This window comes from Phyllostomus discolor, chromosome 13 (genome assembly GCF_004126475.2).
Source record: "Phyllostomus discolor isolate MPI-MPIP mPhyDis1 chromosome 13, mPhyDis1.pri.v3, whole genome shotgun sequence".
In the NCBI taxonomy this organism is placed as follows: domain Eukaryota; kingdom Metazoa; phylum Chordata; class Mammalia; order Chiroptera; family Phyllostomidae; genus Phyllostomus; species Phyllostomus discolor.
In genome coordinates, this window is record NC_040915.2 from 40,753,739 (window position 1) to 40,781,488 (window position 27,750).

The following is a 27,750-nucleotide window of genomic DNA, read 5'->3' on the forward strand; positions in this document are numbered from 1 at the left end:
GTCTGCAGAAAACAAAGTATTTTTTGAAAACTTAAAAACCCACAGATCTTCGCTTTAACTCCATCGCTCAGATAAACATTGTTATGTCTATTTTGTCACTTTGCCAATTTATTTACATATACTTTTATAAAAGTGGACACCGCATACACTGTCTGTAGCCTCACGCCCTCGGTGAGGGAGTTGGCACCCAGTTCCTTCCCTTTCCCCCGAGGCCTCGTGGAAATGACTGGCGGAGGAGCACAGGAGGCAGGTGGGGAGTGGGAAGAGAGGCTCAGGAGATGGGATTTCAACTGAGCGGGGGAGGAGGAAAGCAGTAGGAGGTGCAGGGAGGAAGCAGCCCCAGAATAGGCACTGCAGGTGGGGCAGGCCTGTGCCGTGGGGTGGGAACAGCTGCCGTCTCCCCCGCCCAGGCCGCAGCAGCTGGCAGCCGGTTCGGCTCCCTGTCCCACGCCAGACAGGACTTCTCCAAAGAACCGGCGCAAACGCAGGGCTCCCAGAGGGGGCTTGGGTTTCTGGGTGAGCCCTTCCTCAGTCTGGCACATGCAGGTCCACAGCACCCCTCACACCTCTGGAAAACAAAGCCAGCACCTGAGCCCAGACCTTTCCATGGAGGACAGGGGCCGGTCACAGAAGCTGAGTTCCCTGGAACAACCCAGGACGCTCTGACACAACGTGTGCTGGGCAAGGCTCCGGGCGCACGGGACTCGCACCCCCTTCTCTGGCGGGACGTCAGAGGGGACAGTGTCGGAAGCAGCAAGCTGGCGGCCTGTCACATGGCTACACCTGTGCTCCCAGGCAGCCCAGCTGTCCCACTCGTAGGCACTTGCCCAAGCGAAACACAGAGACTCGTGCGTGGATGTCTCTGCGGCATTGCGCAGAAGCGGCCCAGAGAGCCCGGGTGCCTCGGCCGGGAACAGACAGGTGGTGGTGGGTCCGCCCAGGGGACCAGTCCTCAGCAGCACAAGGTGAACCAACCACCGACAGGTGCCAGTCGAGGGTGAGTCTCCCGGACGTCTGCTGAGTACGGGAGTCCAGGAAAGGCAGGTGACCTGCAATGACGGAGCAGGGCACCGGCTGCCCCGGGCCCGAGTGGGGTGATAAGGAGGGGCCCATGAAAACCTGTGGTGTACGCAACAGTCAAGACTCATCAGAACTGATGCTGAGAAGGGGACCATTTCACTGTATGTAAGTTAAATCTCAATAAAGTTATTAGAGACTCTTATTTTGTTATTATTATTTTTAAATATTTTATTTACTTTTAGAGAAAAGGGAAGGGAAATAGGGAAAGAAACATGGATGTTCAAGAGAGAAACACTGATCGGTTGCCTCTCGCTGGGACCTGGTCAGGAATTAAACTGCTGACTTTTCAGTTTGCAGGACAATGCCCAACCCACTGAGCCACACCAGTCAGGACGGAAAAAGAGACGTTTAAAACGTGAATGGTGGAGCCTGGCCAGGGGGCTCGGCTGGTTAGAATGTCAACCTGATGCACCAGAGTTGCGGGTTCAATCCCCAGTCGGGGCGCAGACAGGACTCAACCAGTGAAAGCACAAGCAGGTGGAGCAACAATTCCATGTTTCTCTCTCTCCCCTCTTCCTCCGTCTCTCTAAAATCAGTAAATTAACTTTTTAAAAAAGTGGTGGACATAAAAGGGCCAATAGAAAGACTAAGGAGTAAAACCAAACAACTATCTGGGACGTAGGAAAAATGCCTGAAAAACAGGAGGGACCGCAGAGGGGAGGACCACGAGAAGTGGCAGACACGGCGGGGGGCCAGTCCAGGATGCACACCAGGCCACAGGAGTTCTGGATAGAGGATAGGGACAGCCCTTAAAAACAAAACCACGGAATGTGAAAGGCCCTGCAAACATGGAGCAAGGTGAGTGACTAAAGATCCCCATCTGGACTCGTTCTTGTGGCATTTCAGAATGCTGGGGATAAAGGCAAGATTTAGAAGCATCTGGAGAGAAAACCTGTGACTCCTGCAAAGGAGTGACCCTCGAACTGTCAACAGCTAGACGATGACAGAGCAGAGCTGTGCCTTGAAGTGCTGGGGGAAGACCTGGGCTCTAGAAACCTGTGCCCAGGGAGGAGGGCACACGGAAGGCCTTTTTGGAGGTGCACAGATGCCCCTTTCTCAGCTGTGTGTGTGGTGTACGCCAGCAGACCACCGAGGATGCCTGGATGCGGGAAGCAGGGCCCAGCCAGCAGTGAGTGGCAGCTCTGGGACAGATGATGCAGGGAAACGGGCACCCTGGGGGAGCTTTTGCAAGAGAGGCGGGGTCACAGTGAGGAGCTGGTGCAGGCACTGTGCTATTTTTGCCTAAAAGAAAACATGAAGGCAATTAGAAACCCAGTAAATGAAATAAAATGTAACTGAAGGTTGTGGTCAAACATGAAGCAAACCCAACCTGGCATTATCTTGAGTAATTCATCGAGTACAACCATTTTCTCTAGGGATATTGGGCACAAAGAGAGGAAAATCCTACCCGAACAAGCTGTTCAGTAAATAAAACTCATACAGCCCGAAACAGAAAGTTCTGCTGGCTGGTCGTCTCGGGGCTTTTTGTGGGGGGTGGGAATCCACCCACAAAAAGGCATGGAAAAGTCAACACTTCCACTTGTTCTAACTACAAATGGCGACCTTGATGAGGTACAGGCCTACGTGAATTGGGAGGCCAGCAGGGGGGCCCCCGCCCTTCATGGTGGGGAGACGAGGTACCCCGTCCCACACCAGCAGGGAGAGACAGACACGTTTCGTTCTGTGCATTATTTATTTATTTTCAATCCTCCCCCGCGGGTGATCTTAGAGAAGGAGGCGGGGAGGGGACACGGCGGGCCGAGGGGTGGGCTCGCGGTTCTCCACTGGCAAGCGGCCACTGTCCCTCCGTGACTAGTGTCTTGGGGGAGACCCCTGAGAAGACACAGTCGCCTCCGGTCTCCAACGTCTGGGCACGAGTCCCGGCGTTGCCGGATCTGCCTGCGACGCCGATCGGGGCCGGGGAGCCGGCGTGCTTGGCTGCTCCCCTCGTTCCCGCGCCCCATTCCCCGACTACTTCGGGAAGGAGCACCGTCCGTCCGTCCGTCGCAGTCCAGCGCGCCCGCCCCTGGCCCCCGCCTCCCCCGGGTGGGGGCGGTCCGCACGTGGGGCGCTGTCAGCGGTGCTGGGAGTGCGGAGCTGCCGGCCTCCGCGTCCGGTGGGAACAGGCAGCACTGCTCCCCAGGGCGCGGGGCCCACGCCCGGCACCGGCGCAACGCTCCGCCCCGGGGCTCGGACAAGCCTCCCGCTGCGGTGCGGGGCCGGGACGACCCACGCCAGGGAACTTCGGCCCGTGCATGTGCGCATGCCCCCAGCACGGCGGCGGGTGGGGTGGGGTTGCCGAGCCCGTGTCACGTGGCCGCGCCTCGCCGCAAGGGTGGCTGGGAACCACAGCCGGGTTCCGCGCCTGCGCAAGGCGCGACTCCGGCAGGACGCACCACCCTCCGGCGCCGGGAGACTTGGGAGCTGGCGGGGCGGAGACGGGCGAGGCTCCGCGGCCCGAGCGCCTGCAGGACCGAGAGCGGCTCTGAACGAGCGGTTCCTTGTGCCAGAGCTAAACGTCACCCGAATGTCTCACACTGCGAACGGGCAGCGGCCGTAGCGCAGGGGGACAGCTGTCGGCGCCTGGCAGGGTCCCGCCGCGAGGACCGCAGGTCTGGGGCGGCCGCGCCGCGCGTGCGGACACCACCCCTGGGGTCCCCAGCATGGTGGGAGCCCAGAGAGCCGCTGCCGCGGGCGGGAACTTCGCCCCGAGGCCCGGCTCTGGGCGACGCAACAGTGCTGCCGAGGCCCAGCGCCGCGAGGAGGGCTTGCCCGTCCCTCCCCACCGCCGCTCCTCGCCCTCCAGCCCAAACCTCAGCATTTTCGAGGACGGAAATACAAAGAAACGAGCATCAGGCCCTCGGGGGTCGGAGTGCGGGCGCCGAGGCCAGGGAGGGACTGGGGACTTCTCGACAGAAGCTTCCGTCTCCGGTCACCGCGCCTCCCGTGGGCCGGGCGCCAGGCCGCAGGGGAGACCCCGCGGCTGTGTGCTCTGGGGCGCCCCTGCCAGCGCGGCCTGGACCCCCTTCGTTGCCCCTAGAAGTGCATGTGATCTAAGTCTGGAAGCCGCAAAGCAAAACAAAACGCTCCCGGCGGCCCACCGCCTCGGAACCTACGCCGCGAAGGCGGTTCCTCCATTCGCGGTTCCTCCCTGAATGGACGTTCGTGAACCCTGGAAAACGAGGAAAGTGGGGAAGAAAGATTTATCTCCGCGAAGCATTTCCGCTTCAGGCCGGCCGCTGGCAGTGGTCGGGGGACAGGCTGCCGCCTGCAGGAGCCGTTGCGGGCACGGCCTTCCGAGCTCAGGACCAGTGCTTTTCCTTTCAGTACTTTCAGTTACAAAAACATTGTCACAAAATGCACACAGTACACAGTAGAGAGAAGGGCGTACCAGACCCCTAAACACCCATTGCGAGGGGGGGCGGGGGTGGTGGTGTCGGTGATTAAAAAGAACTGTGCACCTGGCGGAGTTGCTCGGGTGGTTAGAGAGACATTGAAGAAAGACACTGAAGGTACAAAGAAATGGAAGATTATACCTCATTCTTGGTTTGGAAGGATTAATGTTAAAATGTCCTTACTACTTAAGACAATAGGCAGGTTCAATGCAATCCCTATCAAAATACCAAAGGCATTCTCAGAATTAGAACTAAGCCTAAAATTTGTATGAAACCACAAAGAACAAAGTTGAAAGTATCACATTTCCTCATACCAAACTATACTACAAAGCTACAATAATCAAACAGCATGGTATTGGCATAAAAACAGACACATAGATCAATGGAACAGAGCAGGGCCAGAAATACATCCTTACTTATATTTATATGGTCAATGGACCTACAACAAAGGAGGCAAAAAACGAAATTGGACCATTTCTTACGCCATATACAAGAACAGACTCAAAATGGATTAAAGCTTTCACTGTTAGACTTAAAAACGTAAAACTCCAGAAGAAAATATAGGCAGTAAACTCTTGACATCGCTTTTAGCAGAATCTCTTTGGATATATATCCTCAGGCAAGAGCAACAAAAGGAAAGAAATACAGAGACGGAACTATATCCAACTAGAAATTCTTTGCACAGCGAAGGAAACCATCCACAAAATGGGTACTGAGGACCTAAGCGTGGTGTCCTCTCAGCCAAGTTCACTGCCATTTGTTTTTGGTTCCTGTGACACCAGTGGCTGACCCAGGATTGAATGGAAGCCCCAAGGTGGGGCTTCTGGTGGGACGTGAAGACTCGCAGTTCTCGGGGGATGGAGGTGGGGGGTTGATGCGCTCAGGGGCATCAGAGGCCCCTGGAGGGCTGACCACTGGCCCCACCCATCTGGTTTGGGAGTTCTGGCCTGAGGCCTGGTAATTGGCATTTATTTATCCTCATCCGAGGGCACTTTTTCATTACCTTTAGAGACAGAGGAAGGGGGAGAGAAACATCAATTGGCCCAGGCACGTTCCCGCGCTGGGCATCAAACCCACACACGCCTTTCAGTTTATGGGACTCCACTCCCACCAGCTGCGTAACTGGCATTTCTAGCAGGTTTCCTGGCGATGCCGAGGGCAGAAAGCAGTTCGGGAGCTAATACCTGGGCAAGGCCAGGCCTGAGGGCTTCCCAAATCCCTGTAGCCATCAACCATCGGAGCTGGGCTCAGAGGGGACCTGGGAGGGTGATGACCTCAGTGCAGTCGGGAATACCTCCTGTGGGGGCTGGGCTGTGGTGACCCAAGTCTGCACTGCAGACTCAGACCCCACCCCTTCTCCTGACCGCTGTCCCCCATCCCAACACCCCAGCCTCCCCCACAGTGGGCCCAGGGCCTCTGGCTGCAGCCCCTTGCTCTTGTGGGGAGCTGCTGCCCCCTGGTGTCCAGAGAGGGCTCGAAAACGAGGGGTGGCCACGTGGCTGAGTTGCAGGCCCCCCAATTCTCAAGGCTGACTTTTTTTTTTAATAGGTTATTTACTTGGGATTTCCCTTTCTTTTTTTTTTAAGATTTTATTTATTTATTTTTAGAGAGGGAAGGAAGGGAGAGAGAGAGAGAGAGAGAGAGAGAGAGAAACATCAATGTGCAGTTGCTGGGAGTTCTGGCCTGCAACCCAGGAATGTACCCTGGCTGGGAATCGAACCTGGGACACTTTGGTTCCCAGCCCGTGCTCAATCCACTGAGCTATGCCAGCCAGGTCAAGGCTGACTTCTCAGTGAGGTTACATCTGAGAGAAAAATGAGCTATTTCTGAAGAAATGCCTATCAATTACCAAAACACACAAAGACAAGCATACAAAAGAATTACAATAAATAATTTAATTAAGTTTCAAACACCAAAGCATAAATGTTAATATTTGATTGTTGGAAAATAAAGCATTTCCTCCCTTGTGTTAACATATGTATTTGGCTTGTAGAAATAAAAACCACTTGCAGGGAAATTTTTCAGGCACTTGGGTGTAGAAAGTGCTAGAGAATAAAGTACACCTTTCCTTTGCTGCTGTTCATGAGAGAGCAACCGAAATCTGATGAAACAGTAAACAGTCTCTTTTCAACGCTGCCAGTGTTAGTGACCTAGAGAAGGGACCCGACCGGACAGACCCACAGCACACCCCAAGTTCCAGTGGGTCTCGAGTGGGGAAGTCTCCACTCACGACAGTTCTTGGGGTGTCCTTCCCTTTCAGTCTGCTCCCTGAGGTGTGTGGGGCCAGCAGACAGGGTCCAAACGAAGGATGGGGTCTCCCTTGGACCCCTCTGGCTCTTCTGAAATGGTCAGGAACGTCCGTGGTGGGCACTGAAGCGAGGGAGAAGCGGCGGCCCCCAGCCTGGGAGCGGACAAGCCTTCGACACAGGGAGAGTGAGACGGGGCCTGGCCGCCCGCGGGCGCGGCTGATGCTCGGGTCTCGTCTCAGGCGAGCCGGGGGTTCCGGTGGCCGGCCGATGGCCCGCAGAGACGGGGCCGTTCCGTGAACACCAGGAACTGTTGGGCTCGACAAGCGCCAGGCGTTTTTCTCAGGAAACACATTCTTCCGGCCGCCACAGCCTTCTCGTCCGTGTCCTCGGCTGCTGTGGGCTGCAGAGGGCACCAGGCCCGCCCCGCGGCGCGGTCACTGGGCGGGCGGCCCGGCTTGCACGTGCCGCAGGAGCTGCTCGCAGCGCGTGGGGGAGCGGTGCTTGTGGACCACGGCCTCCGCCTCCCTCACCAGCAGGTCAGGGAACAGGCCGCTGCCGGCTTCAAGGACCTCTGGAACACAGCAGACACCCTTGAGATGCCGGAGGTAAGCACCCAGCCAGCACAAGGCTGCAGGAATCACAACAGCCTGGTGCTGGCGTGAAAACAGACACGCAGGTCACCGGAACAGAGGAGGCAGCCCAGAAGGTCTGCTGATTTATGTCAAAAGCCAGACAGGTACGTGCAAAAGCCATGAAGCCAGACCACCCTCGTACACCGCGTGCAAGAACAAGCTCCGTGGGTTAAAGACGGGAAGAAAACAGAGGCAGCGGACTCCTGACATTGCTCCTGGAGGGGTCTTTCTGGGCACCTCCCTTTCGGCAGCAGCTCGGAAAAAACCCAGTGGGACCGCCTCCAACTAGCAGTTTCGCACGGCGAAGGAGACGTCGCAGGACAACACCCTTCTCACTCGGCGCTTCATTTCGGAAAACGCATCTTTCGAACGCATGCCCCTCGAGTCCGTGCGGAACGGGCTCCCGTCTGGGCCGGTCACCGGCACACTTACCCTGGACGGCGTCCTGGACGGCGGTCTCGGGATCGTCCAGGTAGACGAGGAGCTCCTGGTACAGGTGCTGGACGTGGCTCTGGTAGTAGGACTTCCCGTCCCCGTTCCCGACGCGCCGCAGCCAGCTGGCCAGGGCGGCGGCCGCCGCCAGCCTCACTTCCTGGGACACGTCATCCAGGCGCTTGAGGAGCTCTGCGGGGAGGGCAGCGGGGGCGTGGGCCGGGGTGCCTGGGCAGGGCCTCGCCCCCTGGGACACAGCTCAGGGGTGGCCTGGCCTGCCCATCCCGAGCGAGCCAGGCCTCAGCTCGTCTGCACCAGTCCCCTCACCTGCCCGGTGGCCCAGGCCCACTCTGTCTGCGTGACACTCAGAGAGTCGAAGCCTGTCACCTGCAGGTGGGGAATCTGCAGACCCTGCCCTCGCGGCTCTGGGGACAGAGCTGAGGGCCCAGTGACGTGACAGCCACCAACCGCCGAGCCTCCAGGACCAGACTGCTCAGCCGTCTCCCTGCTGGGCGAACTCTCACCCCTGACGCCCGACCTTTATCAAAGGTCACGCGTTCCTCACGTGACCTCGAGAAATCTCTGGTCCCCACGGCTGTGTGTCTGGAGACTCGGCAGACGGCCGGTATGCGGCAGCTGCACGCACAGGCAGCCGGCTGCAGGCAGACCTGGCCACTCCCTCTTGGCCCACGAATCCCGGGCCAGCTGGGGCCAGGCTACTGTTCAGCCAGGGCACCGAGCCTGGCATTTCGGCAACCACTTTTCACTCCCGGGGACTCTTAAAACCACCTTTAAAAACTCACTACGTGTTCACGGCACCCAAGCAGCACAGGTGATGAACCTGGTCTGGGAGATGCAACAGCAGAGGCTCTGCCCCCCCCCCGCCCCCTGCCCTCGCCGGGGAACCGCCCCGGAACCCGCGCCCCCTCCCCACAGGCGCTCCTGCAACCAGAGGCGGGCTCTTGGCCCCACGCCTTGTTCTCCACCCTCATGTCATTCTGACCCTCAGCTCGTCTTTGAGGATCATAACGCCTTCTGGCAAGACCACTTGGAGGTGATAGGTCCCCTGCATTTTGCTTTGGGGTGGGGACCCCGGCTCCCTCCTGGAGCCGGCCCCTTACTCCTGGGGACCTGGGTTGTGGGCCGCCTTTGCTCACGGTCCCGCTTGGCCAGGGCTGGCACATGCCTTGCCCAGGCTGCTTGTGAGCGAGCCGAGGGACCCTGAAGTGTGGAGGCGGAACCCTGGCTGCTGTGGGGACCTCAGCCCTGTTCCCGCTCCTGCTGCCCCCCCCCCGCCCCCCGCTGGGCCCCGCCCCACTCTTGCTGGGCCCTGCCCCCAGCTCCAGTCCCCGCCTCCTTCCTGGGGCAGCTGTTCAGTGGTCTGAGGTCATCGCCCAGCCTGCACTCTCAGCGCCAGTGTGACAGGAAGGCAAAGCAGCATTCCCCCATTTCCCCATAAAAGGAACAGCTGTCGAACGTATGTGTGTGCTTTGGGCAAGAAAAATGTCCCACCAGGATAAATCTTGATGAGTTTATCTGCATCGATCGCGTCGCCAGAGGTTTTCAAGAAGGCGTCGAGGATCCGGCACGAAGTCAGCCGCGTCGTCTGAGAGTCCTCCTCCAGGGTGGTCAGCAGCTGGGGCGTCAGCGTCTCCCGCACGTCCTGCACCTGCGGTCAGCACAGACGTGGGCGTGAGGCACGCACCAGGCGTGCACCTGGCTGGAGGCCGCAGACACAGGGTGACACAGAGTCTGGGCACTGTTTGAAACTTCTACATGAGCAGACTTGAACCTGTGCTTTAAAATCTAGATAATTTCAGCAATTTTTGTTTAACTTGGTTGGTTGGTTTCTCAAAAATCTGTTACTCACAAAGCCTGACCGAGACCCGAACCCCACACAGCCTGCTCCTCACCAGGGCGGCTGCGTGCCACGGCCACCGGTGCCTGGGGCAGTTCACCGTCGGTCCCGGCCACTTGTACACGGGGTGGGGGTGGGGAGGCCCCCACGAGGCCAGCACCCGGTGAGCGTTTTCACCACAAGAGCAGGGCACACGCGTTTACACCCTTTCTACTGCCCCCTCGCCTCCAGGTCAGCCGGACAGAGGGACAGACGTGACACAGACAGCCCGGGGCCGGTCCAACTCACTTGGGCTCCTGTGATGAAAGTCTCTGTCTTGCGAGGAGCGACGTTCAACGTGTCAACCTCAGAAACTCCCGAGACGGCCCAAGCAAACAAAACGCGTGCCCCAGACTCTGCACCCCCTCTGCCCACCCCCAGGGTCCCCTCACGTCCCCAAGGGACATGCAGCACGGCTCTGGGTGCCTCCCGGCTGCGGCCAGGGAGACCTCGGGGTGAGCCCAGCCGCGCCCCCGCACGGGCCCAGGATGCCCGAGCCCACCTGTGCAGCCGACAGCACGCCGCTGCTGAGAAGCGTCCAGAGGCAGGACACGGCGGCCGTGCGGATGGCGGCGGCCGTCCTCCCCGCTCGCCACTGCAGGTTGGGGGCCACGATGTCCTTTATCAGGGTGTCGAGGTAGCTGTGGAGCTGCCTGCGGAGGGAGCACAGAGCGCAGGGTTGGGGTCAGGGTTGAGGCCAGGGGCCCCACAGCCAGCTGCCGTCCCCAGGGCTCCTGCCGGCTGCCCCTGAGAGCCCGGGCCCAGGGGCCCGCCGTGCTGCAGGGGCTGCGCTGTCACTGCCCCAGCTCTGAGGAGGACGGCAAGCTGCACCTGGGACACGTCGCCAGGTGCGGCATCCATCAACCCCACACGTGACCATCCTACGGAGACAGGCCCACGGTCCCGCCTCCACCGCCTCCACCTTGGTGAGGCCCACCGGTGATCTGCCATCGAAACAAAAATGAAGAGCCCAGCCTGTCACCCGGTGGCTGAGCCCTGCAGGGCCCAGAGCCCTCAGCATCACCCAGCGACAAGCCTCCACGCTGCTGACGGGCCCCACTGCTCCCACGGCCTCTGCCCACGGATCAAGACGCACTGTCTCGAACGGACAGCTCACTATCTGCCGGCCTTGCTGCAAAGTGCATCTCCAAGGCGGCTCAGCGCTCTGGCCCCAGCTGTTGCGAACACCTGGGATGCAGACCGCAGGTGCAGGACTGCGGCCTCCAGCAGGGGGCGCTGCAGAGCTGCCGGCGAAGGGGAGGCCGCAAACCTGGAAAGTGTGTTTGGTTTGGGACGGTTCACCCGTGTTCAAGGAGGTCTCCAATGCGCTGTAATGTTCAGGCAGGGAGCTGCGGTTTTCCGGAAGGGACCCACAGGGGCGCCCCTCAGAAAGACCCAGCCCCGTGTCCTGTCTCCGAGGCGGTCCCCTGACGTGGCCAGAAGCCCCGTGTCTGAACTGCCCTCCGCGGTAACGCCGTGTCGGGGGGTAGAAGCTCCCGGCTTACAGACAATGAGTTCTCTCATGCGCAGGAGACACGCACCTGTGTGCAGGTCAGGTGCCCCCCCCCCCCCCACCGCCCCGGGACGGGGCAGCAGGCTGCAGGTTGGAGCCCGCCCGCCGGCTCCCTCAGGGCACGTTCCCCGGGGGACAGGGGGGAGGGGGGCGAGGGCTGGACGGGCCGTCAGGGAGAGCCCGGGCGAGGGCTCTGCGGAGGGGGCAGCCTGGCACCGAGCCCCGGAGCTGCCACTGACTCTCAAGTCCGGGTGGCAACGCCAGGGGTGAGCCCCCCCCCCGGCCCCGCCCCCAGAGCAGAGCCCGTGGGGCCGGCCGAAGGGCGGACACTCTGACAGGCGAACAGGAACCGCGGTCCCCTCTTGACCGCTGACAGTCCAATGAGCTGACAGCGCATTTCACAGCCGCCACTTCGTCACCCTGAAGCCCCCCAAACCAGGTGGTGGGGTTTGCTGCCCCCCCCAACCGTGGACGCAGCCAACACCCCACCCGACAACCCCGGCACCTCCCCCTTGGTGCCGAAGCTCAGAGCCGTTCCCTTCCGGGGCCTCGGCCAGACGCCCGGCAGGTTAGCAGTCCTCGGGGACGGGCTGAGTGCCGCTGGGGCGGACGGCCTCACAGGTGGTCCGGCGCGGGCCTGCCGGCTGCCGGGATGGCAGCCAGGGCCGCACTCAGCGGCTTTCATGTCCCCGCTGAGCCCGAGGCTCTGCAGACGAGCAGGAAGTCGAGCTCCGGCACCGGGGTGCTGGCTCGAGGCCCAGCAGCAGAGCAGAGAGCTGCCGCGGCGTCGGGAAGCACAGCGGGCGGCCCAGGTGTCCGCAGGCAACGCCCCCCCCACAGACACCCCCAGAACAGCGCAGCAGGGGGGCTCTGCTCCCCCCCGGGGACGGGTCCCCACACAGCTCACGGCACCCACTGACCCGGACACGGGCTGGCCAGCCCCACCCCAGCCAGCCCTGCTGACTTAACAAAGGGGACTGGCGGGGCCAAGGAGAGGTGCGCCCCAGGGCCTCCTGCACCCGCCCGCTGTCCCCCCACCCGCCCCATTCCTTGGCTTCACGGCCACCCAGCTGCAGCCGGTGCCGCCCCCTGAAAGCTCTTCCAAAAGCTTCCCTGTCCATGGTGATTCCATCAACTCTTTGTTCAGTTTGAAAGCTACCAAAAGGCTTTTAAACCTGAGGACTGCTAATACATAAACCATTAATAGTTAATGTTCCCTGAAACTTTTTCACTTGATGGAATTTTAACGACCACGCTCAAGCGACTTTGATTTAGTGCCTCCCTGGGCAGCCTGCTCCCGGCCTGGGGCTGCGGGCTGCAGGCTCCAGCCTGAGTCCTCTGTGTGGGCGGGGTGCCCCCGCCACAGTGCGGGGTGGGGGCAGCGTGGGGCGGTGGTGTAAGGGGGGCCACGTACCCTTGGGAGTCCACAGTCTCCTTTGCTCTCAGCAGCGTCCGGGACAGGAGGGCGAAGAGCTTCAGGCGCATCTGGGGGTCTCTGTCAGGCTGCAGGCAGCCCCGGAGCACGGGGACCAGGTGGGGCAGCGCTTCTCCGAGGGCAGGGCCTGCAACACAGAGCACCCGCTCTGCCCCTGTGCGCGCAGACCGAGGGCGCTCCCGGCTGCAGAGGGACGGTCCCTTCTGGACGACCGGACAGAGGTGGCCGAGAACGTTTAACCCTCCGATTGTGCTGACGCACAGGCGGCCAACTCAAGGTCCGAGGGCCGAATCCAGCCCTTCACCTGGCTTCATCCGGCCCGGCACCTTGTTTCTACCCGGCAGCAGCGCCGAGCTCCTGGCCCCTGGTCGAGAAGCAGTTACATTTATCCAGTCCTAAGATCACATTCGGCCCTCTGAGGGCCACCGCGAGGCTGATGTGCCCCCCCGACAATGAGGTCGACACCCCTGCTCTGCTCACTCACTTTGCAAACTGCTTCCGTACAGTCTCCAAGTCCTTGAAGAGAAAGTCAAGCAACGTGTTAACTGTCAACCGAAATCAGTGACGTGAGCGGCTCGCTCCCTGCCCCTGACCTCGACAGCCGTCCTCCTCCGTCCACATGCCAGCAGACGAAGAAGTGTGGTCAGCCCCGGACAGTGCGCGAGGTTCCGAGCACAGGCCACGGCACGAGGCGCCTGGAGACTCCCGGAGCCGCAACTGGGCACAGACGTGAGCTTCACCCCCGCCAGGCCCGGACCACGAGGGTCGCCTGACCCCCGGCTCACAGCGCTGTGCCGACGCTGACGACCAACCGTGAGGGCGCAGGCGAGGCGGCTGCAACCTCCTTCGCCTCTGACCCGGAAACACATCCGCGGGGCAGGGTCGTCTGCAGCCGTGTGACCGGAGATGCTAACGCGGCCCTGGAGCAGGGCGCGTCCGCACAGGGTCTCTCTCTGGTTTTCGAAGGACGGACGCCGCGGCTCCCGGTTAGAGCAGGAAGCACCACCCGCCCACCTGCTTCCTGCAGAGCACCCAGCGCAGCAGGGCGGGCCCAGTGGGCGGCCACTGCCCCCGAGGCCGCTGCCTTGACCCTTCCCCATGCCGGCCCTGCACAAACGGGGGGGGGGGGGGGACACGACACATGTCCTTCCCGGCGCCCACGTCTGTGTGAGACCAGCGCTCCGTCAGAGGCAGGAGGGAACCCCGAGCAGTGGGCACAGGGGCCGTCCCAGGACCCCCCGGTGTGCGCCGCACCCAGCACCCGGCAGGAACCAGTGGCCCCTGGGGACGGGCCGCTCGGGGTCCCACTGGAGGCGACTGTCGGAGACGGCGGGCCGGCAGCGCAAGGCCCAGACGCGTCACGGGAGGCAGCGACACGCAGTGTCACCACGAGTGACACCATGTGGGAGCACCCGGGTTTGCCCGGAGCTGCCCCTCCCTGCGGCCTGCCCTCCGACCACCAGCCCGCTGTCCCTCCCGCCTGAAAATTGGTTTGTGTTTCTTTTTTAAAGAATTGTTTCCTGATAAGCATGCCCAATGAAACCTTTTCACAGACAAGGTCAGGCCAGGTCCCACGGGCGGGCAAAACTGCCCCCACACACCGGCTCCCTGGCCCGCAGCCTCGAGGACCCGCCCACAGCCCGACTGGAGGGGCCTGGCAGGGGATCCTCACTGGGAGGGCAGCCCCAGCCCTCTGGCCTCCAGCTGCAGGGCTGTGCTCCCCTGCAGCCACTTGCCCTTTGGTCTGGGTTTGGGGTTTGCCTCTCTTCACAGTGCAACCAGCTGGAACGGTGTCGCCCACTCCCCGGAGCACGGTGCGCAGCGGTCACACTGCCTCTGAGAGTCCACACGCACACACACGCACACTGACACACCCCGTGTGCGTGAACATCGGGCACGCTCAGCACGCAGAAGGCATCGGAGGAGACACACCCGTGCTCCTGAACCGCGGTTGTAAAACCAGCTCCTGCCACTTCCCGGGGCCCTGTCTACCCCTCCTGGCCGAGACGTGCGAGGGGGGCCCAGACAGGTTTGTTTTCCCAGGTGCCACCAGGTACGCTCCCTCCGTGAGAAATGCTTTTTAAAGCTGCAAACCGGAACACATTTCAGAAGGCTGACTACCGCAGGTGCCGCCAACACGAACCCCAGCTCTCCTGCCAAGAGCGCCAGCCTGCTCGCCCAGGTGCGTGCGCCCCGAGTCCCCACCTGGGGCGCCCAATAACCTGGTTTGTGAAACTGTCTGGGAAACGTGCGGTAAACACTCAGAACTGAATACACTGGGGGGGGGGGTTCCCCACTCAGCAGTGTCTCCGCACACGGAGCCGGAGCCACTCAGAGGAGAGGAGGGTGAGGCTGCACGAGCCCGAGAGTGGCCCCAGGGTCACAGGCGACGGGGAGCCCTGAGCGCCTGTGCCGGGAGGACCTGGGAGCCGCAGTCCAGCTCCGGGGCGGCCTCCTGGGCCTCCTGCACGCTCGCCCGCACGGGTGGCAGTGCCTGCGAGTGGCTTCTGAACAGTGGCCTCGGTGCAGCACAGCCCGCCGGGCCACTCTGGTGCGTGGGGGGCTCACCTGCGTGGGCGACCAGCGCGACGAACTGCAGCAGCTCCGGGGAGTGCACGGTCCAGTCCTGCTGGGACCCGGCCAGCGCCTCCAGGAGGGGCCCGGTGTGCTCGCGGTAGAGGTCCTGGCTGTCACCTCCGCCCTCCGCCGCGGCCAGCGCGTCCACGGTCTCCTGAACCTGCAAGGTGGGAGGCACGGGCTGGGACGGTCCCTCCCCGTGCTCGGAGCCCCCACTCGGCCGTGACCTGCGGGGGGACCAGGTGAGCCGCGTCCCCGTCCCTGACAGGAGGAACAGAACGCAAGCCCTCGGAAGTGAGTCCCGGCGGCCTGGGGCTGCAGACCCGGCTTCCCACCCGGATCTCTGCTCATGTGACGTCAGCGCCGGCCGCACCCCCAGTCAGGAGGCAGACCAGCGCCCAGCCACTGAGCGGTCAGCCCTGAGGAAGGCAGCCCGCTCCCCAGGAGCCCCCAAGTGGTCCCCGTGCTCCTGCAGAGCGGAGCTGGGCGTGGCCAGGGGGCTCTGGGGACTGCAGAGACATGAGCGATGTTCAGCGGCAGTGGGCCCCGGCACCCGTGGGGTAGGCTCACCTGGTCGCCGAGGCTCTCGGCCCCCGGGAGTGCCATCACGGTCAGCAGCACGCGCAGGAGCGGCAGGCCGCACCCCCGACAGTCCTCGCGGCTCACGCCCACCAGGGCCCGCACACACAGCAGCAGGTGCTGGCCGTAGCGGAGCTGCGGACAGAGCGGGCGCCCGTCAGCCGCGGCCTCAGGCCTCGGGGTCCGGCGTGCCGACCCCCAGGGGCCTGTGTCGACAACGGGCAACGGAACCCGGGCTGGGAGTTCACGAACCCGTGTCACCCCCGGTGAGGGCCTCCTAGGTTCTCACTCCGGCTTTTAAATGCTCTCACGTGTCCATGGCCCGACGTGGTCACGCAGATGTGACCGGTGAGACGACCCAGGTCAAGGGTGTGCTTCAGAGCAGCCCCGCCCCCACCGCCCAGGCCCAGGGAAGGTGGAGGACAGGAGGCCCAGGGAGACCTCGAGGGGGCAGCCACGGAGGCTGGGAGACGGGTGCTGGGGGCGTTCTCCTGACCCTCGTGTGTTTCGAACGTTTCTGTAATCCTCCATTACCGAGAGCGGACAACTTCTGTGGCACCTTGCTGCCCCCTGGGCTGCATGCCCCTCTCGGGCCCAGCCTCCGCTGGTCACCACCACCTGACCCCCCCTGAGCAACTGAGAGCGTCGGAGCTGACACCCCGCCCCTGACTCTTCCCGCAGCCGGGTCCCTTCAACTCTGGGGGCGGTTGGGTCTGGACGGTGACTCTGTCTGATTTCTGAAATGACCCCCGATGCACGTTTCAGGAGCAGGCACCCCGGCCACCACTGCTGGTCGGACGCGCTGCCCGACACCCCACAGTCACCAACAATCACGACCAGTGACACCTAACCACTGAGTCAGGGGCACAGACCTCTTCCCCGGAGGTCGTCAGATGAAAAAACCACCAACACAATGGCTGCCCGTCTGCACGGGTGAGCCAAAATCACACCTACACTTTTTGTCAATGCATAGGTGGCTGCAAAGACATCCGTGGCTGCAGTGTCACAGTTTGTGGGCTGCACGGTGAACAGGCTGCAGACCGCTGCGCGCACGTCCCACGCACTCACCTCCTCCGACCCCTGCCGGACGTGCGTCCCCGCCAGCTCCGCCACGACGGCCCTCAGGTGCGGCCGCAGGGCTTCCCTCGGGCAGCCCCGGATAACCGAGGCCAGCACCAGGAGGCCGGAGGCAGAGGGCGACTTCTTCAGCATCGGCCAGATGAGCTTCAGGACGGCCTCCGGGCTGACAAACGTCCCCACCAGCTCCGCGGACCGGGTGCACTGCGGAGACATGTGGCCTGAGGGCGCCGGCCAGGGCGACCCGCGGGGCGTCCTCTGCGCATGCGCAGATGCTGCTGAGACGCAGGGCGGTGGTGGGAGGGGCCCGGGCTGCCCCCAGAAGGGCGGACGACCCCCACCCCCGGCTGCTCAGGCAGCGAGTGGGGCTGGTGCAAGGGCTGTCCCCAAAGGGTCCCCAGGCCCTGCAGCACTCGCAGCTCTGAGGACACACGGAGGCCAGTCCCCAGGGCCGCACCACGTAGCGTGGCACTCGCTGTCTGGGGACCCGCTGTGGCGCCGACTGCGGCTGCAGGAGCTTCGCCTGGGGCGCAGACCTGCCCCCCAAAAGTCGGAGTTCCCCACGTGCGACCGGGAAAGGCCACTCACGCTGCGCACCACGGCCGGCTCCTCGTCTGCGCAGGCCAGCAGCAGGGTCCGGAGCAGGACCTCCAGGTGCTGCGTGGCGTGGTCCTCCGCGTGCAGCAGCAGCACCGCCAGCAGCTGCGCGGACTTCACCCGCGTCGCCACCACCCAGTCCGTGATGTCGTGACAGATGGCGGGGAGGATCTTGCAGAGGTTTCTGAAGACGAGCTCCCGACAGCCCAGCCCCGGGCGACGCTCTTGAGGAAAAAGGTAGAAAACAAACTGTGAAACTCAACATCTCAGCGGTTAGTGAGGAAAGAAATGTACGGTCCACACGGCACCACGACTGCGGGCTCTGTTCCGAGACCTTAGAAACGCACACCGGCTCGAGGGCAGCAGCGAAGGCGAGGTGCCGTGACTCCCGGCAGGGCTCTCACAGCGCGGGGCAGCTGCACTGCTGACGGAGATGTCACTACATGCGGACGACAGACACCTCCATCCCGACGAGCCCCCACCCCCACCACACCCCGTGCTCCCACCCTCGCCCCACACAGCCCCCAGGCCTGCTGGCACCACAAACTGCCCGCTCCAGAATGTCCCACAGGTGGATAGCACAGTATATGCTTCTTCATCTGGCTTCCTTCACTCTGCAGTCATCGGAGACTTTCCAGGGCGGAGCGGCCCTCCAGGGCACAGGGCTCCCGAGCCGTCCGCAGGGCTGCGGCGGTGACAACCCACGTGGGTTAGGACCAAGGAACGCCCACGCATGGAGAGACCACGACGCAGGTGTCCACGCCTCTGCCAATGGCCCCAGGCCATGTCCAGCTGCGCCACCAGGATGCCCTGCTGTGGGTGCGCCGCGCACGCCCCAGGCAGTCAGTCTCCGTTCCGCTGTGCATGGGGCGGGGGTGGGGGAGCATCATGAGCACCCACGGAGCTGGCATCCGCATCTCCGGAGTCGCCACGCTGCTCTCCACTGCGGCTGCGCGTGCTGCTGTCCACCGCAGTGCCTGGATGTCTTGTTCCGCACCTTCCAACTCCTCCGCGGCGTCGGTTACTTTTGGCTGAGGAACGACGTAAGGCCTTTACCTTGCAGCAGTGGCAGCGGATGTAAGTCCCAAGGACGCACCCATGGTGCCCAGCGCCACGTGCGTCTCCCGACAGCCCATCACAAAACTTTCACCCGCCAGGGGGCGGGTCCGCACGTGTTGGCACATTTTGCAGGGCGGTGGCGGCCAACCACCGAACTCGAGGGCGTCACCTGCGGTGCACGCAGAGCGTGCGCTCAGCGCGTGCCGTGCGTACAGACCCTGCGCTGGGTGCGCGCTATGCGCGGAGCACAGCCTTTGTGGGGCGCCGAGGACAGCCCCACTCTGAGTCTGCCTGCCGCTGATCGCCAGAGCCTCGCTCGCGGCACGTGCAGTGCCCGGCACAGCTGTGGTGCTGATGTCCGCTTTTCACCTCCTGTCCCGGTGCAGGAGCTTGAGGACCCTGCTGAGTGTTCACGGTGACACGGGCAACCTGTATTCTTCTACCCCGTTTCTCCCACCACCAAGTACTTTCTCCCAACCCTGAAGTCGCTTCCGGAGCGGCTGACTGGGGCTTTGCTGCGGATCTGTGCAGGCACGCCGCAGGCCAGCCCCGAGCCCCCAACGTGCTCTGCGTGGTCCCTGCTGCGTGAGGGCTCAGGCCTCCCTCCGAGAACCGCCTGCCGCACCGCGCAAGCCAGACCTTCATGCCCAGCTGGTGGGGGTGCAACAGTTTTGGCGGATCTTGGGGAGGACGGGGTCCGCCCCCTCACTTTGTTTTTTAAGCATGTCTCTCCTGCCTCTTGGAGCAGGGAAGGGTCAGCAGGAAACCCGGACAGGCGGGTCAGAAGCACATGGAACATTAACTCTGCTCATGGTTTGCACAGTCAGGCTAAGCGCCATTTAACTGTGAGCAGAAAAACAGACCATCAATTTCTTAATGTGTTTACCCAAGTCCCACGGCAGGTCTGTCTGGACCGAGTCTGCAAGCCTGCACCATCGGCAGGCGGCTCCACCGTGCACAAAAGGTGGAGCCCCTGGATGTGCCTACCGATCGCCCTTCCCTGTGCACAGGGCCGAGGGGCCACCAGAACAGGAGGTGAAGGAAATGACAGAGATGGCACCTGCCTGGCCCTGAGACCTGGCCCGTCTGGCACAGCCCCGACTTGCCTGGTGGACAAACCCCTGCTCCTCTGGGCCTCAGCTGCCCCCGGGGGGAGATGGGGCCGACCCGTGAGCAAGTAGCAGGAGCTGTGGTGGCTGCAGGGTGGTGAGGCCCAGGCCTGGCCTTGCCCCACAGTGAGCAGTCACCATCTTCCTTACACTCGGGGGCTTAGCCCCTGCCTCCCTGGTCACCTCGTCTTGGCCCCTGTGTTGTCTGTGCAGCGGTTCTGATGGCTCCTGTGCAGGTGCCCGGGGGACACGTGAGCCAGGTGCGGCCAGCCTGGGCTTCATGGACAGGAGAGGACGCAGGCACTACACAGGTGGCCTTCCACCCCACAGTGGCACTGACTGAGTGGGGTCACTCCCTTCTACCTCGAGCCGAAGCCCCCAACTCCGTCTCCTGTGTCCTGAGGTCTGGTGAGCCTCGCGCTGCTGTGAAGAGAGGCTTCCTCTCCCCTTGGGCATGGCCAAGGAGGACAGTCTGGACAGAAGGGGGACTTCAAGGCAGAAGGGCCCCGGGACGCGGTCACCCCGATCGTGGGTGGGCATAGCCGCAGACGGCCTGCCCTGGGAGGGGCGCTTTGTCAGGCGACTGCTGCCCGTCTTCCCCGCACGTGGCTGTGTTTCAGAGCCGGGGGCCATCCGGGTGTCATGGCAGGAGACTCACACCTCATTCCCGTGGGAACAGGGACATCGGCCTCACTGGACCGGCTCCCGCCTGCTCAACAGGCCCCACGCTGGAGCAGAGTGTCTGTCCCTCGGCAGGGAACCGTCACCTCGTCGGGGCTGTCTGTTCAGCCGCTCGAGTCCATGCTGCAGCCGCAGTGAGACCATCCGCCTCACAGGCACTCGCCGAGCCAACCCCGCACCGCACACCTGCTCCAGGTGCTGCGCTGCAGGCACAGACGGGTCCGCCCCCCCCCCCCCCCCCCCCGAGAGAGACGAGGGGAGTCCAGCTTCTGCTCAGAAGCAGCGCAACGTCCGCTGGAGAGAGAGACGGGGGAGGGGGCACCGTGCCCACCAGGGCCGCCGGGTGGGCACAGGAAAGCAGCACCACATGCGCCTGACTGACCGAGGACCAGGCCCAGGACTCGCAGAGCAGTCTCGACGCTCCCCAGGGGACCAGGCGACCCGACTCGGAACACGGGCCGAGCGCTGAGCTGAGGCCGGGCCAAAGGCGAGCTGTGCGGAGCGCGTGAAGCAGGCCCACGAAGAGACGCTCAGCGCCCTGCGTGATCGGGGTGTCGCAGGCCACACCCGCCACTCGGCCTGCCGCACACCCACAGGGAGGCGGCACACCTCGCGGGGGCCGCAGCGCCGGGGACAGCCTGCAGGCCCATGTGCACGCTCGCTCTCTCTCTCTCTCTCTCTCACACACACACGCACACGTGCCAGGCCAGCCCCCCACCCCCCACCCCACTGCTCAGCACCTGCCCGGAAAAGGACACAGGCCACCAAACCCGTGTGCAGGGGCTGACACTGGCCACATGTGTTCCGAGTGCGGGAATCACCCCAAATACCGTGCACCCGGTGTCTCACCTGTGACCTGCATTTGCTTCATTATGTAAAGCCTACAGAAGCAGCATTTTTGGTAGATGACAAAGTACCCTGTTTCCAAAGCTGCTCCACCAGCAGCAGCCGCCGCCAGTGCTTCCCAGCTGACCATGTCCTTGCACTGGGGGCCCACCCGGGCGGGGTCTCCGCGGGAAGCAGGGGCACATCCATCGCGGTCACTCAGACCGCTGGCCTGGGACGGGGGGGACACCACAGACCACACAGGAGGCTGAGGACACTGGTCCTGCCCACAGCGCCTCCCAGCTCTCAGCTGCCACGGCCGAGGCCGGGCACTGCTTCCTGCATGGACAGAGATTCGCCCGGACTGCCCCCCACCCCCGGTCACCGTCCCAGGGGAGGCCGCGCACCTGGACAGGGGTGATGGGCGGGAGGGGGAGAGGCAAAGTCCAGCTTGTCCTTGAGGTCCTCCTCATTCTCCTTCTGCCACTGCAGGCCGGCCTTCTCCCAGAGGCTGGCAGCCTCATGCCTGCAAGACAGACCGACAGACACCGTCAAGGAGGGGCAGGTGTTGGGAGCGGCCTGAGAACTGGCCAGGAGCCCTGGCCAGTCTCTCAGTTTCACCCACAGCTGCCTGGGCGCACACGGGGGCCCAGGCTTACCCAGGCAGAGCCACACCTGAAGCCCTGAGCCCTGTTTACTCCTGGGCTCTCACAGCCGGCAGACTGGGGGGAGGGCACGAGGCAGCTCCGTGAGGGGCCCTGGAGCAAAGGCCACGGTGCCAATGTCAGTGACGGCTCAGGACAGGCAGGCAGGCCCCTGACCGGCGGCCCCAGGATGCGCCATGTCACACTCACACGATGTGTGGCATCTCGTCGTCGAGGCTGCTGAGCAGCAGCGGGATGAGCTTGTGGAAGAAGGAGTACCGGTCCCGCAGGTCCAGCAGCCAGCCCCCCACCACGCGGGTCACCGCCTGCCGCACCTGCGCGGGGCAGAGAGCACAGGCTCAGCCGGGAAAGGACACGGGCACGGCCGCCCAGCCCCCGCCCAGGAGCCGCTCCAGGCCCTCGCTCGGCTCACAGGTCATCTCAGGCCCAGAGGGGAGAGGCCGGGGCCACGGTCGGCGCCCCAGCCCGAGTCCTCTGGGCTCTGGCCCCACTCTCAGAACCTCGCACCACGAGCAAAAACGTGTCTGCGGCCTCCTGTGTGGGGACCAGCCCTCCGGCCAGAAAGCCGGCCGGGCACCCCCTTCCCACGTCCTCGGACATGTCCTGGAGACCAGGGGACAGAGCTCCGGGGGTGGGGAGTGCCAGGAGTGGACGGGCCGCGCTCTGAGCGCGCTCCCTGTCGGTGAGAGCGGCAGCGTCCCGGCTCCTGCTCAGCGCGGGGAGAGCACACAGGACCAGTGACCTCCCCCAGGCCCGCCCACGCAGCTCAGCGCCCTGGAGCGCAGCCCAGGAGGCCGAGCTGAGAGAGTCTGCAAGTCAGCGAGAACAGTGCCGACCGCGAGAGCACTCGCTCTGGGGTAGTAAAGAGCAAGTGCCATAAACCAGAGTCCCAGAAACGCCTGTCACTGAGGAAAACAGAACGGTGACCTGGGGGGGGGGGGGGGGCACACGGCCGTCTGGAAGCACCCTGGCTCTCCGGGGGCTGCAGACCCTCCCGACGCTGGAGCCAAGGCCACAGGCCTGTGACTCACGCCGTCCACAGTCGGCCGCTGGCAGAGCGCTGCCGACGCCGGGACGCTGTTCCGGGAGCACGGGCAGTCACGGCAGGCGCTCACGGCTGTTTCCCAGAGCCGCTGACGCGTCTGGACCTTAACACCGAACTATTTCCACAGTTGCGCCGCTGCAGGGGCGGGGCCTCGCCAGCGCCCGGAGGCCACGGGGCACCTTCCTCCCGCTCCGGGGGACCCCTGACTGCGGGCACCGCCCCCCCGTGTCCTCTTCGCGTTTCCTCCCCCGGGAGGGGGGCAGCCTTCCCCCGGCTCCGTGTGAGCAGCCAACAGGCCCTCCGACGTGGCTCCTGCAGGCGGGAATGTCAGCACTCCCGTCCGCATCTGTCTGTCGGCCGACGAGACCCAACGCCTAGTGGAACAAGCCCCGCCCCTTCCCCCGGACCCGCACTGCCAGGCACGGTGACTCCCCCACCCAGTCCGCCTGGTGGGGGCGCACCAGAGACGCTTCTGTAAACTGCAAGCCGAGATTTTCCCCCTCCACGTCCGGGATGAAGAACACCACACGGTCCTGGCTGGCGTGGCTCAGTGGACTGAGCACCAGCCTGCACACTCAAGGGTCGCAGGTTTGATTCCCAGTCGGGGCACATGCCTGGGGTGCCGGCCAGGTCCCCAGCTGGGGGCGTGTGAGAGGCAACCACAATGCGATGCTCCTCTACGACGACACATGGGTCACGACAACTCAGCCCTCCCCAGCTTCCCGGAGAAGCGAGCCAGGGCCGCTGGGGCTGAGGCGGGGCCGTCTGGAGCAACGCAAACCCTTCGACAAGGAGGAGGGCAGTGCGCCACAGCCCTGTACCTGCAGCCCGGCCAGGGGCCCCCGGTACCTGGGGGACGTCATCGAAGAGCCGCTGAGCGAAGTGAGGCAGCACGTCGTCCACTGACTTCCCGCTGCCGAACTGGATCACCGTGCCCGTGGCCTCAACGACGGCCACGCGGACCTTCCAGTGCTGGTGGGAGATGCTCTGCATCAGGGGGCCGACGAGAGACTCCGACTGCATGTGGAAGTGGTCTGCGGGGGGCGGGGGCGGGGGGGGGAGGCCGCCGTCAGCGGGGCTGCTCCCGGGCCCCTCAGCCCGGCCCACTCCGGGGCACCCAGGACAGGCCGTGGCCCCCGGGGCCCCCTTCCTCCCACCCAGGTCCCTGCGGCAGGTACAGGAGCAGACACGGGTGCGGGGACAGACAGAGGAGCAGGCACGTGACCCAAATGGCCACAGCTGAAGGGAAGGAAGGGGAGGGCCCGAGGCGGATGCTGACCAAAAGGAAGACACCGATCCAGGAGGACACTGTCCACACCCCAGGCCCTGGCTGTGCCCAGAGCCAGATGCCCAGCACTGGGGTGGGTCCTCGGCACGGCCAGGCTGACCCTCCGGTTGTGCAGCCCTGGCCCCCGCTCTGCCCGGCTGGAGACCCATCTCTAGATGGCTATTTCAGCAACACTTAGGTCAAGAGTTCTCACTCTCCTGCGGCCAAGGGTGATGACAGGCTCCGGAGAGGAGGCCCTCGCAGCCAGGTGGGCCAGCCAGGGGATGGTGGCGGTGGGGTGGTGCTTCGGGCAGGGGGAACAGCCCCCCACTCAGCACTCAAGGAGCCCCTCCTCCCGGTGAGTACCGTGCCACATGCTGGGGGCACAGCATGGACACCCCCGCCCTTCCTCAGGACCCCCAGTCCACCGAGGGAGCACACCCACAGTGGCCGGAAGAATGAGCAGCAGCCCCCCTCCCCGGCTGCGCAGAACCAGGGGACAGGTGGTGGAGGGTGGATGGGAAATGCATTAACAGCTGTGACTCCCACTGGCTGCCTGCAGCCCGGCACCCTCCCCCCGCCCCCAGCCCCCGCCCCCCAGGGATCCATACCACTTGAATCCACAGCGGACACATTATACCCGACGCCCCCTTCTTCCTGTGTGTCCTCCTCCCGCAGCCCTCACCACATTCCACAGGAGCCTGCCAGCTCTGCCTCACAAGGTCCAGCCCATTCTCCTCTGTCTCTGTTAGCAGACTGCCCTGCCTAGGCCCAAGCCAACGCCATCTAAAGACAGATTAGCTATGGCCCCAGTGGCTTCTGATTCCTCTCACCGCCAGCACCCCAGCAGGTCGGGTCCCTCCTCCACACCCTCCTGGGTTCCCTGTGGCACTTAATTCCCCACTCAACTCCCCACCGGCCCCACCCTCTTCCCTCCTATCTGCCAAGCCTATTCCTCAAGGCTGGGTCTCTCCGGACCACCCGTCCCCCAGGTCCCCAGTAAGGCTTCCCTCCTCCTGGAAGCCTTCCCAACAGGACGCGGCAGGGGCCCCCTTCCCACTTCCGACTCCAGCCTGATGCCGTGAGGAGAACGAACTGGGGAAGCAGTTAGACGCTGGGGAAAGGGCTGCTTAGTAAAAGGACATGTCGGGGTCAGATTAGCGTCTAAAATAACGGAGAATGGATGGGCGGGAAGCAGGAGAGAAGCGGGCTCCCTCCATTTGGGGGGAGAGCGGCCAGAACCAGAGAACAGGAAGTCAGAGAGGGCAGGTGGGCGCCAGAGAGAACTGGGGATGAAAAGAAGGGACAGGCTGGAGCAGTGTGTGTCCTTCCAGCATCTGGGTTAGTCCTCTGTTGAGTGCCAGGCCCATCGCGGGCCCACGTGAACTTAGGAGTGGGCTCCGCATTTTGAGAACCACGGGAAGTGAAAGCATCAGGAGGAAAGAAAGAGCCCAAGAGGGGCCGCAGCTGGGGACCAAGCAGGGGTGGCCTGGACAGACGTGGGGTGGGATGTGTGGGGGCGCGCCCGGTCCTGTCCCCTCTCCCCCGCGCAAGGCAGACACCTGGCGTGGCACGCGCCAGGCCCGCGGCGCACTCGCAGCTCTCGCGGCGCACGGCGGCGAAAGGGTCGAGCAGCGTGCAGCGCAGCGCGCGCACCGCGTCGTCCAGGTGGGGCGCGAGCGCAGCGCCGCCCAGGTCCACCGCCAGCCGCAGCAGCTGCACGAGCGCCAGGCGCAGCTCCTCGCAGGCCTCGGGCGGCGAGCGGCGCGCGGGCTCCGGGCCGGCCAGGCGCGCGGCGAGCGCGGGCAGCAGGCGCGGCAGAGCGTCGCGGGGCCGCGCGGCGCGCCGCAAGCCCAGGGCCAGCAGGTGCGCGGCCAGCGCGCGGCAGCCTTCGGCCGGGTCCGCCAGGCAGCGTAGCAGCCGCGGCAGCAGCAGACGCGCCCAAGGGCCCTGGAAGGCGGCGGGATCGGCGGCTGGCGAGTCGGGCTGCTCCGCTTCCAGGGCGCGCTGCAGCGCCTCGAGCGCGCGCCGCCGGCCCAGCTTGCTGTCGGCCTCCAGCCCGGGCAGCAGGCGGCTCAGGGAGCGGCTCAGCTCCGCCGCTTCGGCCGGCTCGGCCGGGCCTGCGGGCGCCGCGGCCTCCGCCGCCACCACAGCCGCCATCTTCGCCGCGTTACCGGTCGCCTGGGGAGACCGGCGCTTTTACGACGGCGCGCCGCGGATGACGGCCGGTCTTCCGGTGGGCTCGGAACGCAACTTTATTGGCGGCCGGGAGCGCGGACAGGACACGAGGTTCCCGGGCGCCGGCGCGGCCCCGCGACCAGGGGAAGTGGGCGGGCGCGCGCGAGAGGCCCGCTGCACCGCCTGCCGCGTGGAGGTAGTGCCGCCGGTGCCCCAGGAGGGCAGGCTGCGACCCCGGCCCAGGCAGCCGACCCCTCCCGCCCGAGACACTGCGCGTAATGAGTTTTCAAACGGCGCAGCGCCGTCCCCTGAAGGACCAAGTTCTGCTTTGAACGTGGCCGCTCTTTGTTGCTGACGTTTGTCGGGCACCGTAGCGGTGCCAATTAGACGGTCCCCGTGTTTTGTGACTGTCTTTGGGACGCCCCCGGTAAGCGCCACCCGTGTTTTCCTTCCGAGACGGGCCTTGGAAACGGATCTGTCCGCAGGACTCGCCGGGCGATGGGCCGTGAAGAGCCCCCCGTGCGGTGGGGGTGTCAGGGGCTGAACTGCGTTCCCCGAAGTGCACATCAGTCTCGGAGCCCTCCCCCGCAGGACCGGAAGGGAGGCCCTAGTGAGAGATGGGGCCTGGGCAGAGATCCAGAAGTTCCCACTAGGTCGTTAGGACGGGCCCTCGTGCAGCGGGACTAGTGTTGCAATGAAAAGGGGATGTCGGGGACAGACGCACGCAGGGAGGGCACCCAGCGAACATGGGGACGGTGGCTTGGAACAGACTCCCTGACACCCACTCTCAGGGGGGCCCACACCTCCGTCTCGGACTTCAGGCTTCCTGAACAGTGGGAAGATAAATGTCCGGAAATCCTAGTTGCCGGGGCTGCTCTGAAGTGGGAGAGGTCGGACCCTGGTGAGCACGTTTGGGGACGGCGGGTGGAGAGCGGGACCAGGAAGGCAGGACAGGCCTCTCCCGCCCCGGCTGCTCCCAGGCCTCGCTGCCTGCGTGCGGACTGGACACTCGTGATGTCGGTGGGGACGCCGGGTTTGCATCTTAGCACGGACACAGGACTTGGAGAGCTCTGCGATGAGCCAGACGCAGCGGCTCCGTCCGCGTGTGTGTCTGGGCGGAGAATGCGCCCCCTGGAGGAGGAGGAGGAATAAGGAGCCGGAGAGGATGGGTAAAAAGAGGGGACGTCCATCCAGTTCCGCAATGAGACATTGTTGAAATGTCTCATTTCAACAATGCAATAAAACGATTTTAGCAAGCAACACTCGCTCGACTCTGTTCTGTCCAGCAAACACCGTGGGAGGCGCGTGCAGCCCTGGACTCAGCCGTGCGCCAAAACGCGTGCCGCCGTCCCTTCTGCTGCTGCTGGTGGCCGGTGGGGGGAGAGCTGATTAGGGGACAGCACAAGCAGATGCGGTTGTGGGGGGGGGGCTTCCTGGGGAGACGCTGGGGGTGGAGTC

The 27,750-nt window shown here is 64.0% G+C and overlaps 1 protein-coding gene across 1 annotated transcript; it reads right to left on the reverse strand.

Moving 5' to 3' along the window:
- Window positions 1–7,011: 7,011 nt before the first annotated feature.
- On the reverse strand, window positions 7,012–26,800 carry DNAAF5 (dynein axonemal assembly factor 5). The gene is made up of 13 exons (XM_028528193.2): window positions 25,677–26,800; window positions 23,697–23,881; window positions 21,992–22,116; window positions 21,545–21,663; window positions 17,455–17,687; window positions 16,858–17,070; window positions 15,781–15,924; window positions 15,202–15,370; window positions 12,613–12,760; window positions 10,188–10,338; window positions 9,301–9,457; window positions 7,789–7,980; window positions 7,012–7,295 (listed from the first exon to the last, which is right to left on the reverse strand). The coding sequence occupies exons 1-13, from the start codon at window positions 26,272–26,274 to the stop codon at window positions 7,159–7,161; spliced, it is 2,571 nt and encodes an 856-aa protein (XP_028383994.1). The 5' UTR covers window positions 26,275–26,800; the 3' UTR covers window positions 7,012–7,158.
- Window positions 26,801–27,750: the final 950 nt, after the last annotated feature.

Coding starts and splice junctions, on each gene's coding strand:
- DNAAF5 (XM_028528193.2), bottom strand. CDS start 26,274: ATGGCGGCTGTGGTGGCGGCGGAGGCCGCGGCGCCCGCAGGCCCGGCC. Junction 21,664..21,991: donor GACGAGATGCCACACATCGT/GTGAGTGTGACA, acceptor TCTGTCTTGCAG/GCATGAGGCTGCCAGCCTCT. Junction 15,371..15,780: donor CCGAGAGCCTCGGCGACCAG/GTGAGCCTACCC, acceptor CCCACCTTGCAG/GTTCAGGAGACCGTGGACGC.